At 43.0% G+C, this 19,994-nt stretch overlaps 1 protein-coding gene across 1 annotated transcript in view; it reads left to right on the top strand.

Moving 5' to 3' along the window:
• Positions 1–19,994, top strand: part of SOX5 (SRY-box transcription factor 5) — an 845,257-nt gene that overhangs the window by 738,240 nt on the left and 87,023 nt on the right. The window contains 2 exon segments of the mRNA XM_033953468.1: positions 2,572–2,685; positions 2,687–2,750. Coding sequence (XP_033809359.1) covers positions 2,572–2,685; positions 2,687–2,750 — 178 coding nt within the window.

Below are 19,994 nucleotides of genomic sequence, written 5' to 3'. Positions count from 1 at the left end.
TGGGTTTATAATACAGCTATATATGGTACTTTCTAATGGTAAGAGAAACATGATGCATTGCATTGGTTGATTAGCAGACTAATTGCTTACTGTGGTTGTTGTATGCGTACTGTACAATACATTGCAGTATAGTATTTATTTTCCAGCATTGTTCTGTGCAATTATTTTGTTTAAGAAGATTACTACTATAAGCAGTACTGCAAATAAAAAAATATGTTTGCAGCATTCTAAATGTTCTACTATGGTTTTTGTCAAATGCTGTCCCATGCAGGAACCTAACCTTATTTTTCCTATAGCATCTATAATTCACTTTATGTGGTTTGAGGTGGAAAATATATTTTTCCATAGTCGCGGCTTTTGGTGATTCGCAATTTTCACCAGTTTGCACACTTTTCCAGAAAAACTTACTACCGTGAATAACGAGAACAGACTGTACATGTATCCCTGCAACGGCAGCTCTTCTGAGTGTGAAGTCACAGATATAGATTAGCAGTGGCAGGTGGCACCTTGCTTTTCCTTCACTTCACAGTGGCTTGTGGGGGATGGGGTTTAATGTGCATCATAATGGTGTGGATGCAGTCATCTCTGATTCAGCCAGGACTATGCTGGAACACACAGACTATTCTAGAGATACACAGGTATGTCAAAAGCAAGTGGTAACAGGAGTGACAGCCAATTTATAATAACAGTGTGCCCAGTAACAGCACATACCTTGGAACTGTGCTTGGTGCACATGAATATGCAGCAGCAAGAAGGACTGGATACACCAGATGGTTCTGTAGTGACATTTTAGGGCCTCAGTGTCATTAGATTCTCACAGGTTAGTTCTTCCTTCCCATAAGTTGACATGTAATGGATCTACCTGTACTGCGGCTTATTTTTTCTTCTCTCCTGCACTTTGAAATAGTCTTCCACCATACCTCCATTCTGAATTGGCTTTTCAAAAATTTAAAGCTTCACTGAAAGCATTTTTTTTTTTTTGTTATTGGCATGTAACACATCTCTGCTTTAAGTGGGACCAGATGCTGTAGGGTCCCAGCATCTGTAGTATAGCACATTCTTGTTTGACTATCTACAGTACCTTGAATGATTGGTTCTTTTCTTTCCTATCTGAATTGGCATTCTTTTCTTTTTAGTTCAAGTTTCAAGGTTATTAAGATTTGTTATCTACGCAATATCATATATTTCAATGCGTATAACAATTTTTTTTAAAAAAGGGGAGGACAAAACAAGACATTGTATACAAATTATATACGTTCTAATACAAACTGGTACAAAAGGCAAGGGGGATGAACTACAATCTTTAAAGAAAGAAAAGAAACATTTAGGGAAGAACACATGGTGGGAACACATTAAAAAAAATAAAATAAAAAATAAAGGATAATTTGGCGATCTACTCGTAAGATTGATAAAGGTCTAAAGGTTTAGCAATTGGTAAGTTTTGCTGTCTATGTTTTGAATGCGTCCTTATACAGAAGCTTTTTAAGGAGCGCTTGAATTTTTCCATTGTTTTTATTGAAACCCACTTAGACCTTTTTAAGCATTGGGGGGTATCAAATATTTTAATAAATATAGTGACTCTGAAGACTCTATAGGTCTGAAGAGACATAAGACATGTATGAGTTCCTGCCACTTGCAGATTGCAGTTGAAATAATCCATCCCTCAATCCCATATCATGATTTTCATGTACAGAGGCTAGGCCTCCTTAGGGACAAGAGTGTTGATGATGTAGTTGTCATTTTTGCCAGCTTTTAGAGCAGGGGTGTCAAAGTCCCTTCTCGAGGGCTGCAATCAGTCAGATTTTCAGGATTTCCCCCAATGAATATACAAGAGATCTATTTGCATGCACTGCTTTCATTGAATGCTAATAGATCTCATGCATATTCATTGGGGAATTCCTGAAACCCGACTGGATTGCGGCCCTCAAGGAGGGACTTGGACACCCCTGTTTTAGAGGGAGAAGCCTGTGTTACTTGGTTCCACTCATGGCATGTCATGTTTTGAGACTTCATGTTTCATGCATTAGTATAATGGCTTTCTTTTCTTAGTCAAAAAAGGACCAATGTTTTTTTCTTTCCATGCAACTTTCACAGTAGACCCTGTGCACACTACAACTTCTTCTATCTAAACTCTATATGTAGCTTTTTAGATCCTTTGTAAAAGGAACTCTAAGTACTCAGAAATGTCTCAAGTTTCAGGCAAAAGTTTCTGCTGTAATAGAAAGTTATTGGGTTGCATGAAAAAAATGTTGGAGTCCTATTTTTTCCAGACACCATTTGTTTGATCTATTATAACAGTTGTACAGCAAATTACTGAAAAGATTTTAAATATTCTACCAAAAATTTTGTTTAGATAACTTTAAAAAAAAAAATAATAATAATTCATGTATTTAATGACTGTTATGAAAAATGTAATTCTCAATGATATGATAGCCTTTAACAGACTGTTTCCAGACCATCTTTTAAAGGTCAAATGAAATTTGTTTCTTGTGAAGTTTTTGTGCTGTTCTGTAAAATAATGGTAACTAGCAATGTTGAATTCAGAATAGTCAACATTTTTGGTCATTGCAGGATGAAGTAGCCCAACCACTGAACCTTTCAGCCAAACCCAAGATATCTGAGAGCAAGTCACCAACATCATCTACTTCTCCTCATATACCACCTCTGAGAATAAACAATGGAACAGACTCCCCATAAGTCTTCTATCCCATCCACTCTAGCTAATCCTTCTTCTAGAGTTAACTCAATAGGTAAGATAATTTGTACTTTATTGTTACACCGTATTTTTGACCATAGTTTTAATTGTGTAATTTTGAAGTTTTTAATTCAGTTAAGATAAAATATAATCTGTTAAGCATAAAACATTCTAAAGCATTATAAGTGGCTTACAAATAAAAGCAAGAAATCAACTTAAAACAAACATACTACTAATCACTTATATAGCGCTGAAAGGCATACATAGCGCTGTACATATTGACATTTATAGATGGTTCCTTCTCAGAAGAGCTTACAATCTAACTTGGACAGACAGACATGACATATAGGGTCGGGGATGCAGAACCCAAAGTGAGAGGAGTTAGGAGTTAAAAGCACTCTCGAAGAGGTGGGCTTTTAACTGGGCCTTCAATACTACCAGAGATGGAGCCTGCTGTAGGGATTCGGACAGCTTGTTCCAAGTAGAAGGTAGAAGGTAGAAGGGACGGAGTCTGGAGTTAGCAGTTGAAAAGAAGGGCACAGATAGGAGGGACTTACTAGCCTGAGCAGAGCTCATGGGAGGGGGAGGGGACATAGGGGGAGATAAATGAAGAGAGATAGTGAGGGGTAGCTGATTGAGTGCATTTGTAGGTCAGTAAGAAGAGTCTGAATTGTATTTGGAAATGGATGGAAAGCCAATGAAGTGGCTTTAGGAAAGGGGTAACGTGAGTATAGTGGCTCTCCTGGAATATGAGTTGTGCAGTCAAATTGTGGACGGATTGGAGGGGAGTGAGATGGCTAAGCAGAAGGCCTGAAGTAGCAAGTTACAGTAGTCTACGTGTGAAGTGATGAGGGCGTGGATAAGTGTTTTGGTAGTGTGCTCAGAAAGGAAGTGTTGGATTTTTGGTAATATTATAGAGGAAGAAGCGGCAGGTTATTAGAAATATGTTGTATCTGGGCAGTGAAGGAGAGAGAGGAGTCAAAGATGAACCCAGATTACGAGCAGACAAACAGGAAGGATGAGAGTGTTGTCCTCAGAGACGGAGAAGGAGGAAGCAGAGAGGTGGGTTTAGGTAAGAAGATGAGCAGCTCTGTTTTAGCCATATTCAGTTTTAGAATGCGGTGAGACATCCAGGTGGCAATGTTGAACAAACAGGCTGGTCTGGGTTTCAGAGAGGTAGATCTGGCACAAAGAAGTAGATCTGGGAGTCATCAGCATAGAGGTGATACTGGAAGCCATGGGAGGAGATAAGCGCTCGAAGTGAGCAAGTGTAGATTGAGAAAAGGAGTTGTCCCAGGACAGAGCCTTGAGGTACACCAATTGATAGCAGGAAGGCTGTGGAGGAGGAACCATCACCACATACACTGAAGGTGCGATGGGAGATATAAGAAAACCAGGAGAGGGCAGAACCTTGGAATTCCACAAGGACAGCGTACCCAAGGAGTAGGGCGATGATCAACAGTATCAAAGGCGGCAGACAGATCAAGAAGGATGAGGATAGAGTAGAGGCCTTTAGATATAGCCAAGAAACAGATCATTGGAAACTTTAGTATGGGCAGTTTTCCATGGAATGCAGCAGGTAAAAGCCTGACTGAAGAGGATCCAGAATAGCCATGGGATGAGAGGAAGTCCAGGCAATGGCGATGAACAGCACGTTCAAGTAACTTTGATAAGGAGGGGAAGAGGGAGATGGGGCGATAGTTGGAGAAACACGTGGGTTCTTGAGGAGGGTTTCTTGAAGGCATGTTTGAAGGCATCAGGGAAACAGTGGAAACCAATAGGTTGAGGATGACAGAGGGCGAGATAGCACCAAGTAGGTGAGTGGGAATTCAGATCAGAGGAGCAGGTAGTGGGTTTGGAGGATGAGAACATGTGTGGTTTCCTCCTCAGTGATCTCAGAGAAAAAGAAGAGGGTAGCAGGTGTTGAGGAGTGGTTAGTAGAAAGGGCAAATGGAGGGAGGGGAGGGGGAAGCAGCCTGGTTGAGAGCTCAAGGTGAACCTTCTGAAGACAAAAACAATAAAAAATAATATAAAATCAACTTGACTGAAAAAATTTAATAAAATGTATTCACTTTTGTATAACAAACAATATTAAAACAAATCGCAACTGAAAAAGGACATTCAAAAAAAATCTTTCATTTTTAAAAAAAAGTGACAAATAATTATTTTCCAACTACAGATTTTGTGCAAGCAGTCCCCACAATTCAATTTAATTCAAGTTTATGATAGAAGCCCTATTCTGTATAGGGGAAAAAGGTGGAAAATGGAATGTCCAGACTGAGGCATTTTCAGTATTTTACAAAATGATCCAGTGTATATAGAACCTTCTTTGACAAACACACATGTACAAAAAGGAACACTAATTTTACAAAAATTTATATGGAAAAAAGATGAGCATCCTCATATGAGTGTTGGAGGTCTACTGTACATGAATAGCATTACAGAGATCAAGAATGTAAGGAAAACATTGCCTATAATACAGAGTGAAAATCTTCTGCTTGAAGATTGCATTTAAGTGGTCATATCACAGTATCCTTAGCTTATAGAAGACATTGTAAAACAACAGATTAAACCAAAGGTGCTTTGATAATCATATGGAATGGCATTTTAGGAAAGATGTCCAACTCAGAATAAGGATGTTGGGGTTGGTACATCACTTGTGGTGCCAGTATTCTCTAAGTACAAGCAGGCATAATACTCTCACATGTGGGTGATGTCATCCACAGAGCCTGGTGCAGACACTGCCAAGTGTACTAACACTGTAAATCTTTGAGGCAGTGTCCCATGTGTGAGTGCCTTTCTGACTGACGCTGGAGCACATGATCAATAGTCTATCGTTTTCGATGGAGCAGAAAGGCTGTGTTTTTCAGTCTCCCCTCAAAATTTTTGCATTTTTAGTGCCTTCCCATTCTCATTTTTTCTTCTTTTCTACATTATTTTCCATTTTTCAGTGTTAAATTTCAGTAAAATTATTTTTTAGTTATTTTTTATGAATTTGCAGTTTTCAGGCCTTCAGGGCCTTTGAAGTCTTTTTATCACCCAGGGATCATCAATCTGTTTTGATATACTTCCTAACTGAGCTCTCCAGGTCATTGAGCCCTTTGATTTAGCCATTTTTCCTTTTTTTCTTCCATGTCAAAGAGGGTGCCAAGTGGCTTTTAAAATTGTTCTAGATGCAATAGGACCATTTCAGGCTCTGACCCCCCCTTACTGGTACGTTCAGCACTTGGGTCCGGAGCACTAGGACATTAACTGTGATTTGTCTGCATATTCAAAAAAGATCACTTAAAGCCCACAGAATCCAGTGTGATAAACTCCATCAGCATCAAGCATGGTGGGGAACTCAGCCCAGATGTGGAAACTACAATGGCATTGACATAGATATTGAGTGGAATGATGCTTCAAACAAAGCACCAGGCATTGGATTACATACTAGACAGGAGGCTTAGACTCTTGTGGCAGATTTACCTTATACCAGGTTTTATCATAACAGAGTAGTCCTTCGAATCCACCCTAAAGTAGTATCAGAATGCCATCTCAGTAAATACATAGTTCTTTCTGTTTTCTTTGCTAAGCCGCATTCTCATCCTAGTGAAGCAGCACACCTGTACCTTGGACTGCAAAACACATTTTGGCTTCTTATCTAGACCAGTGTCCCGCAAACTTTCTTGAGCCACGGCACACTAAAAGGTACTGGCCGTGGTGGCTCGATGGTACCTGGAAAGTGTGTGGATATCACTGTGATGACATCACGTTCATGCGTGACATCATCATGTCGATGTCCGCGTGTGTGTGAGGCCCTCCAGGCGGGCCCTGAGATGCCAGTGGGGGGGTGCCAGAAAGGAAGAGGGCCAGAGAGAAGGATAGGTGCTGGCACCTACCAATTGCCTACAGGATGTGCCTCTCGCCATACATGCAATGGAAGAAACTATCACACTATAGTACAAGTCTCAGAAAGCAGAGAAAAGTCTGAAAGAATGCCTGTATCTCAAAAGCTGCAGAACAAGGAAGAAAAATTGTATCACACACTCGCTTACAATAGAGGGATAATTTCAAAATATATGGGAGACTTGTAAGAATAGAACACACTGGGAAAATAAATGTTCCCATCAGTAAGCAGGGATAGGGAGGAGAGATTTCCCTTAGTGTCTCAGGCCCAAGGACATACACAGGCATAAAGAGATAAGGCTCCCACAGTGAACATGAGAGATAGAAAACACAGGACTGGGAAAAATTAAATGAAGGCAGATGCACAGTACTTAAAACACAGTTCTAGCACTTGCATGACAGTTGTTGAGCAAAATAAACTGAACCAAATACCCATCATTGTAGCAAATCTAGGCCACAAGCCCAGGAAACAGCTATTTGATGGGACAAAACTATAACTAAAGACCTTGAGTCTATTCATACCATGACCCAATTCAGGGCCGCCATCAGAAATTTCTGGGCCCCTTACTGAGCAATCCAATTGGGCCCCCCATGCATCCCTTCCCCCCCCAACCCCCCTCCCCTTCTTCCATGGGCCGAATACACACATACTTTTCTCTGTCGCCGCACTCTTTGACCAAAAGATTTGTAAGCCTGCAACCACGTCAAGGTAGACTCTTTCAGCAGAGCCCTAACCTAACCTAAACTAAACTAATCTATACCTATCTATTCTAAACTAACATATGTCTAATACTGAACTAATAACAAACTAACAAACATCTGCATAATAAATAACTAATAAATAATAGTGCTAGTAGCTATAATTCACTTTTGAATGTAAATTCTCAGTTAAGGATTTCTTTTAACCTTTGTAGGCCAGAAGTAGATCACAATTGCACAATATTTTTTGTAACAAGTATTAAATGTGTTTTTATAAATACTGTAAGCTTAATAAATATATCAGAAAAAAACTACACATCTGAGCGCATATCTAAACATACACATCTGAGCGCATATCTGAACATACACATCTGTATAATCCCATCCTCCTCAGCTTGCCTATAGCTGCATCATGCATGTTAAAAATGTACGATATGTTGATATGTGCACCTTCCTTTCTTCCCATCCATCCTCTTCAGCCTGTCCTTACACATCCACAGCTGCATGTTAATGATGATGTATATGTTATGATGATAAATAAGTGCATATGAGCACATCATTAACATGCAGCTATGGATGAATATATAATGATGTTATGAGTGTGAACCTCTTCCTTCCCATCCTCCTCAACATGTCACATACAGCATGATACATTACACAGACTTTGTGTAATGTAACATGCTGTATGTGACATGTTAAGGGTTCCGCGAGGAATCCCCCTCCGTCCCCGCGAGGAATCCCTCCGTCCCCGCCCGTCCCCGCGAAGAATCCCCTCCATCCCCACCCATCCCTATAAACTACAGAAATAGTTATTTCATTTAATTATGCTACTGAATTAAAGGCTCTGGTAGAAACCCATTTAAAAATAAGAAAAAGTCTTTATTAATTTGGAAATATTAATTGGGAAGAATACATACTTTGTAAACGGGTTTCTACCAGAGTCTCTAATGTTTATAAATTTTTTATCAACACAAGTAATATACTACTTTATCCTGAAGCAAAAAAAAAAAAAAAAAGAATTTTTTTCCTACCTTTGTTGCCTGGTTTCTGCTTTCCTCATGTTCTCATTTAATTTCTTCCATCCACTGTCTCTCTTCTTTCTGCGTCTTCCATTTGCTCTGTTACTGTGCCTCTCCCTTTCTCCCCCTCCCAAATTGGTCTGGCACCCATCTTCTTCCCTCCGCTCCCCCCATAGTCTGGCATCTCTGTCTTCTTCCCTGCCAGTGTCTTCTCCCAACTCTCTCTTCCCCATTTCCTTTCAGCGTCCTTCCCCCCCCCCATCTTCCCCATGTCCTGTCAGCATCCTTCTCCCCCCTCTGTCTTCCCCTTTTGCTTTCAGTGTCCTTCCCCCCCCTGTCTTCCCCATGTCCTTTCAGCATCCTTCTCCCCCCCTCTGTCTTCCCCATGTGCTTTCAGCGTCCTTCTCCCCCCCTGTCTTCCCCATGCCCTTTCAGCGTCCTTCTCCCCCCATCTTCCCATGTCCTTTCAGCGTCCTTCTCCACCCATTTGTCTTCCCCATGTCCTTTCAGGGTCCTTCTCCCCCCTCTGTCTTACCTATGTGCTTTCAGCGTCCTTCTCCCCCCTCCCTCCTGCCTTCCCCATGTCCTTTCACCGTCCTTCTCCACCCCTTTGTCTTCCCCAGTGATTTCAGTGGCCTTCTCCCCCCTCAGTTTTACCCATTTCCCTTAAGAGTCTTTTCTTCTCCACTCCACCTTTCCTTCCTTTCTCCCTCCCTACCCCTTACCTTTGTGGCGCTTCCCCACTCGACTGACAACAGAACAGGCCCGGTCGGACAAACCTCCCTGCCCTGTAGCCATGAATCTAAATTACCTTCTTACAGCAGCTGGAGTATTGAAGCTGCTGTAAGAAGATAATTTAGATTCACTGCTACAGGGGAGGGAGGTTTGTCGGCCGGGCCTGTTGTCGGTCAGTTGGGGGAAGCGCCACAAGGCTAAGGGGACCTGACCGGCTGTGCACACACACCCCCATGGCTGCACTAGGGGTGAACCTCCCCCCCCTTCGGAACACGACTGCCTTTTTCCCACCTGCCCTGCCGCAAGCAGCCGACCGGAAGTCTTCCTGATGTCAGCGCTGACGTCGGAGGAAGGGAGGGCTTTGCTTAAGCCCTCCCTCCGACATCAGCGCTGACATCGGGAAGACTTCTGTTCGGCTGTGTGCTGCGGCAGGGCAGGTAAGGAGAAGGAGAGGAGACTATGCTTGCGACCCTGGGGGAGCCCGGGCCCCCTGTCAGCTCCGGGCCCCTGAATGCAGGACTGGTAGTACTGCCCTGATGGCGGCCCTGACCCAATTAAAAATATAGCTATGCTGAGAAACTTGATGGGTATAGACAGGTTAAACAGGCATCAAAAAGATAGAATAGGACAGAACCAAACCATAGGCACTATTTAGATGGGATAGGTATAGGGCATAGGAAACTTAGATGATATTCAGTACTCTGCATCTGAAAGCTGTGTCCTTTCTTAGTTCTCTGTATATGAAAGTTTCTAAAGGCACATCTTAATTCTTTGTCTCTTTCTACACTGCTTTAATAACTAATAACTTTTATGCTTTTAAATCTCTGCAAATGCCCAGTCAATGTAAAAAACAATTCTGTACTTTTACACAATCAAGGATGTATTTTTCTGGGGTGAGGACCTCTGCATCATTGTTGAAAAGCCTTACTAACTTCTAATAGAAGCTTACTACCAGTTTAAATTGTGTACATTAGTACATAAGATATTATGTGGACAATCCATGAAGTATACAATCAGCTTAATTGCAGTAATACCAACTAATCACTCTCTTCAATCAAAAGATTCTTATGTTTTCCAATATCTTACACTTGCTTTGTTTATAGAATTGTCCAATGTTGGAATTCGCTTCCATTAGAACTGAGATTGACCCCATGTTATTTAAAATTTCATAAATTGTTAAAAATGCATTTATTTCAAAATTATTTTTTTGAAGTAGTGTTAATTATTATGGGCTCCTTTCCTGTTTAAGTTAAATGCCAGCACCAGCATGTAATTTAATCCTTATATTTAGCTGTACAGATAGTATAGTAACTGTGTGAGCATTATCCATTTAGTTAGTTTGCTTTTCACCAGGATAAAGTAGCCATTTATTTATTTATTCTAGGTATTTATATACCCCTATCAAAGTTATCTACCTGGGGCAATGGAGGACTAAGTGACCTGCCCAGGGTCACAAGAAGCAGCTGAATATTGCCACTCGTATCTGGATCATTTTTAAGCTTGCCTCAGTCCACAAATATATGGATACTATCAAGCCATTTATCAATTTAAATAGTCAAATATTATCTGTATATTTTCTGAAAATGTATAAATAACAAAATTTTTGTTGGCTACCTAGCATTCATTGAGCTATTTTTAAAATCAAAGGGCTTTTTTGATTGCATGGATTTCAATATCCATTTTCAGACACAAACATTATACACAAAACTAGACTCGTAAGTGGCAAAATAGCATTGTATTTGTATATCCCATTTCTGCCCAATATTCCAATAATGGAATATTCACAGGGTTGGGGGTTTTTTTGGGGGGGGAAATATTAACCATAACACACAGGAAGTCCAGATTTATGATTTGGCCTTCGTGTGCTGAGTAAAATCATTTCGATTAGTTTGTGATTTTCAGTGGAAAAAGTTACTTGATTAAAAATCCAGTGGAAAAAGTTACTTGATTATGTTTAAATATATTTATTGAGCTTATCAAGAAAATCAAATAAACAAAGAGAAACACAAACAAGCTCAAATTTTTGTACAATATCACAGTCAAATCCCCCTTATCCCTTCACATCTTACTCCCCCCTCCCCCCGGGTCCTCCTCCCAAGTATAATTCCAACACATTCAATGAATTAATACAAATAATACAGACATACCAATGTTAACATAATGATTCAAAGAAACATAAAATCAATAGTTAAGTAATCGGCTGCAAGCCAAGGAAGTCATGGTAGTCCAAAATGGTTCCCAAGTGCGTTGAAAAATGCGGCCTGGTAGAGAGGAAAACTCTATCATATCTCTTCGTTCCTACATCAGGAGAGTAATCATACGACATCTCCAAATTGAGTAATCCGGCGGGTCACTCTCAATCCATTTCAGCAAAATGCATTTCAGGGCAATAAGAACAGTTCACTTGAGGAAAGCAGCAGCCCCCTTCTGATGAGGGTAATAATGGGGAACAGTTCCAAATAAAATCAAAGAAGAGCGCTGAATAGTTATGGACCAAATACGCTCTACAAAAAGAAAAATAGCATTCCAAAAGGTGCAAATATTGGGGCAAGTCCAAAACATAGGACCCAAGCTCGCTTCAGAGGCTTGACATTTAGGACAAGCAGCTGACTCACAAAATCCAGAAAGAAAGGCCCTCTTAGGAGAAATATACAAGCGGAAGATCAGCTTATAATGTTGCTCCCAAAAGGTAGTATATTTATAAAAAAACAGGCAATCTACAGACATCCTTCAAAAGCACATCTTCAGATAATTCCATAGCTAGGTCTCGAGCCCAAGCATCCCGTAATTTAACATAATTAAACAAGGGGGACTCCTCTTTCAAATGACGATGATGAAATTTAAGAGGAACTGGAAGTTGGGAACTACCGTATTTTCGCGGATATAACGCGTGCGTTATACGCGTTTTTACCTACCGCGCATACCCCTCGCGCGTTATACGCGTGAGCGCGGTATACAAAAGTTTTTCTACATAGTTCCCACCCCGCCCGACGCCCAATTCACCCCCCCCAGCAGGACCGCTCGCACCCCCACCCCGAACGACCGCTCGCACGCGCTCCCACCCGCACCCGCGATCGGAGCAAGAGGGAGCCCAAGCCCTCTTGCCCGGCCGACTCCCCGACAATATCGGGCCAGGAGGGAGCCCAAACCCTCCTGGCCACGGCGACCCCCTACCCCCACCCCGCACTACATTACGGGCAGGAGGGATCCCAGGCCCTCCTGCCCTCGACGCAAACCCCCCTCCCTCCCTCCAATGACCGTCCCCCCCAAGAACCTCCGACCGCCCCCCCAGCCGACCCGCGACCCCCCTGGCCGACCCCCACGACACCCCCACCCCCCTTCCCCGTACCTTTGCTAGTTGGCCGGACAGACGGGAGCCAAACCCGCCTGTCCGGCAGGCAGCCAACGACGGAATGAGGCCGGATTGGCCCATCCGTCCCAAAGCTCCGCCTACTGGTGGGGCCTAAGGCGCGTGGGCCAATCAGAATAGGCCCTGGAGCATTAGGTCCCACCTGGGGGCGTGGCCTGAGGCACATGGGCCCAACCCGACCATGTGCCTCAGGCCGCGCCCCCAGGTGGGACCTAAGGCTCCAGGGCCTATTCTGATTGGCCCACGCGCCTTAGGCCCCACCAGTAGGCGGAGCTTTGGGACGGATGGGCCAATCCGGCCTCATTCCGTCGTTGGCTGCCTGCCGGACAGGCGGGTTTGGCTCCCGTCTGTCCGGCCAACTAGCAAAGGTACGGGGAAGGGGGGTGGGGGTGTCATGGGGGTCGGCCAGGGGGGTCGCGGGTCAGCTGGGGGGGCGGTCGGAGGTTCTTGGGGGGGGGCGGTCGTTGGAGGGAGGGAGGGGGGTTTGCGTCGAGGGCAGGAGGGCTTGGGATCCCTCCTGCCCGTAATGTAGTGCGGGGTGGGGGTAGGGGGTCGCCGTGGCCAGGAGGGTTTGGGCTCCCTCTTGGCCCGATATTGTCGGGGAGTCGGCCAGGCAAGAGGGCTTGGGCTCCCTCTTGCTCCGATCGCAGGTGCGGGTGGGAGCGCGTGCGAGCGGTCGTTCGGGGTGGGGGTGCGAGCGGTCCTGCTGGGGGGGGTGAATCGGGCGTCGGGCGTGGTGGGGGTAGGGGGTCGCCGTGGCCAGGAGGGTTTGGGCTCCCTTCTGGCCCGATATTGTCGGGGAGTCGGCGGTCCTTCGGGGTGGGGGTGCGAGTGGTCCTGCCGGGGGGGGGCAGGGCAGGGCGGGTAAACGGAGAGTCGGGACAGCGCACGGAGAGTCGGGGAGGGCGAAAGGAGAATCGGGGTGGCCAGAGGAGAGTCGGGGCGGGCGAAAGGAGAGTCGGGGTGGCCAGAGGAGAGTCGGGGCGGGCGAAAGCAGAGTCGGGGTGGCCAGAGGAGAGTCGGGGCGGGCGAAAGGACAGTCGGGCAGCATGCGCGTTATACCCGTGAGCGCGGTATACAAAAGTTTTTATACATAATATTGTGGTTTCTGCGCGCTATACCCGTGTGCGCGTTTTACACGGGTGCGCGTTATATCCGCGAAAATACGGTAATAGTAAAAGCCGTAGACAGCATCTCTTGACAAGAAGCCGTCAAAGAATCTGAAGATAATGAAATAATGTAATGATGAATTTGCATGTATGCAAAATAATCATTAGGCGAGAGATGAAATTCTTCCCGCAACTGTGCATAAGATTTAATTTTCCCATCATCATTGACTAATTGAAACACATAATGAATGCCCCTTGTTTCCCACCAAGCAAAGCTCGGCCCATCTATCCCAGGGAGAAAGGAACTGTTAAAGCGGATAGGCAAAAAGGGTGTAATAGAAGCAGAAAGAGAATGATATTTACAGACCCAGTGCCAAACCTTCCACAAAGGACGATGTAGCACCCTGCTAGTGAGAGGCTCAGGTAAAGAAGAAGGAATAGAATGAAGATATGCACTAAAATGAATAGTCTGAAAGCAGAGAAGTTCCAAGGAGGTATTGGTGAAAGCTGAAGTACCCCGGAAAAAATCATTAATATGTTGCATGCCACATCCAATAGTCAAATAACGAAGGTTCAACAAGCCCAGTCCACCTTTATATCATGGAACCGCCGCCAATTTATACGGTAGATGAGGCCGCTTCCCAGCCCAAAGAAACTTCTGAACCAAACGCTCCAGACGGCGTTCATCCCGAAAAGTCAAATAAAGAGGAAGAACCTGAAAGATATATAACCAACATGGGATAATAAGCATATTATAAAGATGCACCCGATCCAAAAGTGAAAATGGAAGGGTTCCCCAAAGTTGCAATTTATTCTGTAAGGTTAAAAACAACGGTTCCATATTCAAACAATACAGACTAGATAAGTCCAAAGGGATAAGTGCTCCCAAATATTTCAGCATAGAATCAGCCCATCAAAGAGGAAAAACACCCCTCCATGTGGTACGTAACTCTAGCGGACAAGGCAATGTCAATGATTTATCCAGATTAAGAGAAAGGCCAGAATAAAAGCCAAATTCAGAAATGAGATCTAAAGCTGTTGGCAATGAATCTTCAGGCCTAGTAAGAATCAGAAACATGTCATCCGCAAAAGCCAAAGTCTTCAACTCCACCCCTATGCTACTGTGTCAAAAGTCTTCCACCCAGCGCTTGTCCAGATCCTCAACAGCGCCGGGTACAGGAGCATGAAACGAAGTTTATGAGCATAAAGCGCAGAGCATATTGGAGAAAATAATCTACGTCGCTCTTGCAGAGCCAGTGAATAATCCTGAAATATCTTTACAGGATCACCATCATAGCAGAAGGTGTTTCTGTTTTTCTTATATTGACGCAGTAACTCAGCTTTGTGGGCATAATTATGAATTTTTAAGATGATAACTCTGGCTCTAGTACTATTATCTTGACGTCTACCCAGATGATGTGCACGTTCTAACTGTAACGGCCCCATCCCCGCTGGTAAGGGAAGCTCTTTTCAGAGCCAAAATTCCACAGTAGAAAGCATACATGAATCAGATACAGTTTCAGGAAATCCAACCAACCTTAAGTTATCCCTCCGAGAGCAATTTTCTAAATCATCAGTTTTCACTGTTTGCTGACGTACATGCTCCCGTAGAGCGGTCAATTTTGCCGCCGAAATATTAAGCGCTTCCTCTGTCAAGGCGATCCAATGTTCAAGCTCCCCAGTGCGCTTCGTAGTATTGGCAAGAAGTATTTCAATAGCAGTTAATTGTCCTGATAGCTGCTCAAATCTCACCTCCAGGGCATGAACCACCGATGCTGAAAGTGCTTCAATATGTTCAGCCGACAGTTGAAGCACAGGGGCCGACTCGATCGCCGCCATCTTAGAGTCTAACTTCTGGGAGCGAGATGGTTTTTATTTGTCGGTGCGGGAAGTTCTCCCACTCATATTTGGACTGAAACGGTGAACAAACTTGTCCATGCACTAACCCCGCCGAAAATACAATAGGCTAGCCAAAAAGAAAAGCAAAATGGAGGATAAGGGACTTGGGGCCCCAGAGCTCAAGCAGAATGCGTCCTATCCTGCTCAGCACATCACGTGACCCAAAGTTACTTGATTAAAAATCTAATACATGCTGAAATGCCACATATTAGCTGAGTTGATTGTTTCAGTTCTTTTCATTGAATAAATTGTTTATTATTGGGGTTTTATACTTTACTCCTCTAGTAGTGTACCTCTGCAGAAAAAAGAATGTTTTCATGTGGGGCCATTGTCTTTATACAGCGTTTTTTTTGCATGTGTTCCAAAAGTGGAACATGGGGAACGAATGGGTACAGGACATGGCCATGGCATTTCGAATTTCAGATTCTGAAATGTGTTGCAGACTCCATGAGGTGCAATTGCTTTGAAACGATAAAGTCATATTTTCACTGTGCTGACAACAGTAAATTGAATCCACAAGACAAATTTGCAAAGATTCACCTACTTATGACTATGCTGAATGATTGTTACAGGAAATATGCTATTCTAGAGCAACTTCTGGCAATTGATGAGAACATGGCTCCATATTTTGGGAGACATGGTGCCAAACAGTTTCTAAAAGGAAAGCCCATAAGATTTGGATATAAATTTTGGTGCTTCTGTGACAGACTTGGATATTTGATCCATTATGAACCGTATCAGGGTAACTTGGTGCCTCCTGAGAATCTGGAACTTGGACTAGGTGCATCACTGGTACTGAAGTTAGTGTCTGTTTTACCTTCAATTGCACATGTCCAATTGTATGCTGACAGGTTCTTCAGTTCCCTGAAGTTACTGATACAGTACAACTTTCTTCTATGGGCTATTGCTACACTGGAACTGTAATTACTAACAGGATTGAAAATTATCCAATCATGCAAAAGAAAAATTTCAAGGAACGAGGAGCATATGAATTCCTGTTAGATAAAGATTCCAATTTCATGGTAGTAGCTTGGAATGATAATCAAATTGTCACAATGATTACCAACGTTGACCCTGTTGTGCCTGGCCAATGATGGATCTCTACCCAAAAATGCAAAATGACCATTCTTCAACTAAACACTGTAAAGAAGTACAACTTATACAAGGGAGGAGTGGATAGAATGGATCAGAACATTGACAATTATAGAGTTGGAATAAGGTCAAAGAAGTGGTGGTAGCCTGTTTTTCTCTTCATCCTTGACAGTCAGCATAATGCCTGGCAATTGTATCAAAAGTTGAAAGCATTGGACGCTGACATTCTGGATTATTTTGGCTTCCGAAGGAAGGTTGTTGCTATATACAGTGGAACCTTGGTTTACGAGCATAATTTGTTCCAGAAGCATGCTCGTAAATCAAAATACTCGTATATCAAAACGAGTTTCCCCATAGAAACTAAGGGAAACTCGCTTGATACATTCCACCCACCCCCCCACCCCCCCAGGCCTGCGGTGCTGTACCCTCCTCCCCTCCCCGATAACCGGCATCGCTCCCCCCCACTCACAAAGGCCCCCCCCCCGTGCAAACCAGCACCCCGCCTGAACAACTTCAAACTTACCCCCCCATCTGGCACTGGCACGCAGCCCACAGGACATGTTCAAGGCCCAGATGCTCAAGGCCCAGCAAGAGGCAGGAACTTCTTCAAGCGGCACCAGCACGTCTTGTGGGCTGCGTGCCGGTGCCAGACGGGGGGTAAGTTTGAAGTTGTTCGAGCGGGGGGTGCCGGTTCGTGCAGGGGGGGGGGCCTTTGTGAGCGGGGTGGAGCAATACCGGTTATTAGGGGGTGCTCGCAAATCGAGTCAACACTCAGTTTGCGAGACAAGATTTGCGAGAATGTTTTGCTCGTCTTGCAAAACACTCGCAAACCGAGGTTTGACTGTATTTACAGAAGTATGGCACTATATCATCCAGAAGTGTTAGACTAAACGGCTTGAAAGAGCTTATCAGCAGAGTGGCCCGAGAAGTGAGGAAAGATGGCATGGAGCATTGGATAATACCAGCTGAAAAGCAAAATAGGTATGTAGCCTGTATGAATAACACAACAAAAATGAGTGCCAAGTGCAGGGTTAACCTGCATGAAGCCTAATTCAGAGACTTGCACATGAAATAAACTTAAGAAATATACATTACATCTGCCCAAAGTTTACTTTATATTCCAAATTCATGTACCCCATTCATGTTCATTGTTCCAGTTTTGGAATATTACATTTTACAAACAATTTATGCACTTTTTGTAACAAAAGATCAAATTCAAAATCACTGTTCAGGCATTCATTTATACTTGATATAGAGTAGGTTCAATGAAACTTAACTGCCAAGAAAAATTTGAGCATAAACAGGATATAAGAACATAAGAATAGTCATACTGGGTCATACCAATGGTCCATCTAGCCCAGTATACTGTTTCCACAGTGGCCAGAAGAACCTGGCAAAAACTCAAATAGTAGCAGCATTCCATGCTACCAATCCCAGGGCAAGCAGTGGTTCCCCCCCATGTAACTTCATTGAGTGTCTTCTAGTCTTTGTAATTTTTGAAAGAGTAAAATGTTGATTCACTTTTACCCATTCTACACTGCTCAGGATTTTGTAGTCCTCAATCATATCTCCCCCTCAGCCAAGCTGAAGAGCCCTAACCTCTTTAGCCTTTCCTCATATGAGAGGAGTTCATCCCTTTTATTATTTTGGTTGCGCTTCTTTGAAGCTTTTCTAATTCTAAATTAAACTAAACCTTAAGTTTGTATACCGCATCATCTCCATAAAGATAGAGCTGAGCAAGGTTTACAGGTAATTCAATAAATGAGGGAAGGACATAATAAGAAATTAGAGGTTATGAAGAGGATAGCTAACTTTACATTTTAAATAGATAGCTTTACGTTTTGGAGAAAAGCCAGGTTTTTAGATGCTTTTGGAATAATTGGAATGAGCCTAGGTTCCGCAGCGGGGCAGGGAGGTTATTCCAAAGCTTAGTGAATTTGAAGAAAAAGGATTTCCCTAATTTACCTGCATACATGATGCCTTTTAACGAAGGGAAAGATAGTTTGAGTATGTGGGCAGATCTGGTAGTGTCAGGTCTTAAAGAATTCCAGGATAGTGGAATTAGGGGAGGAAGAATGCCATATAGGATCTTGAATGTTAGGCAGGTACATTTTAAGTGAATCCTAGAAATCACCAGAAGCCAGTGAAGTTTTAAAAGAAGCGAGGAAACATGATCGAATTTGCTTTTTGCGAAGATCAACCTAGCCGCAGTGTTCTGGATCCGCTGAAGTCTTTGAAGATTTTTCTTGGTTAGACTTATATAGATGGAATTACAATAGTCCAGTCTGGAAAGAATGATTGTACAAGGACAGCAAAATGTTGTTGGCGGAAGCAGGATCTCACTTTCCTCAACATGTGAAGACTAAAAAGATTTTTTTTTACCAGAGAATTGAGATGATCATTAAAGGAAAGTGTAGAATCAATAATGATGCCCAAAACTTTGCTTGAGAATTCGATCTGCAGTGTGGGACTAGAAGGTAGTGGAATGAACGTGGGTAACTGATCTAATTTTGGGCCAAGCCAGAGTAGTTTTGTTTTGGATTCATTCAGCTTCATTTGTACAGAGAGGGCCTAGGATTGGAGTTTCGTTATGCAAGCTGTTATATTTTCGGTGAGGTTAGTGAGGTTCGAATCTATCTCGAGAAGAACAAGGATGTCATCTGCATATGTAAATAGAGTTTCAAAGGGAGATAGATGGAAGAATTTCAAAGAAGACATATAAATGTTGAAAAGAATAGGGGATAGGGGTGATCCCTGGGGAAGGAGAAGACATGGTTCCATTCTTGTTAACAGTGTAAGAGTGGGATCGTAAAAATTTCGAAAACCAGTCTAAGACTGTGGAATCAATGCCTATCTCAGAAAGTTGGTAAATTAGAATATCGTGGTGGATAAAATCAAAGGCCACAGATAGATCGAATTGTAGTAGGATAGTAAACTTATTATGAGATTGAAGTTGTTGAATCTTTGAGATTAAAGAGGCCAGCAGGGATTCAGTGCTGAAATTGGGTCTGAAGCCATATTGGCAAGGTAATAGAATGGAGAATCTCTCTAAGTAAGATGAGAGCTGAGTGGATATAATAGCCTCGAGCATTTTGATCAGGAGAGGAATATCTGCTATAGGATGATAGCTGGAAGGGGAGGATGGGTCTAGATCAGCTTTTTTCAGTAGTGGGGTCAGGGCAATGTGTCCCATTTGTACGGAAAATAGGTCAGATAGTAAGGCTGAGTTGATAAGTCTGGTGAGAGATGAAATAGCCTGCGTGGGAATTTTCTCGTAAAGGTAGGAAAGGAACGGGTCACAATGATTCTGCTATATGTTTGTTGAGATACTGTGATAAGAACTGAATATGAGGTCATACCTAAAGCAATACAGAAGCATTATAATGGAGAAATCAGTAGATGGAACCTAAGCAAAGTACCGGGCAGAGCGTTGGGTTCTGGTCCAGAAATAACTAAGAAGAAGGAAAATTTAAATTAATTTGAAAGAG

Source organism: Geotrypetes seraphini, chromosome 7, assembly GCF_902459505.1.
Source record: "Geotrypetes seraphini chromosome 7, aGeoSer1.1, whole genome shotgun sequence".
NCBI classification, from domain to species: domain Eukaryota; kingdom Metazoa; phylum Chordata; class Amphibia; order Gymnophiona; family Dermophiidae; genus Geotrypetes; species Geotrypetes seraphini.
The sequence above is the reverse complement of the archived record's forward strand: the minus strand, read 5'-3'. Positions and strand labels throughout refer to the sequence as shown.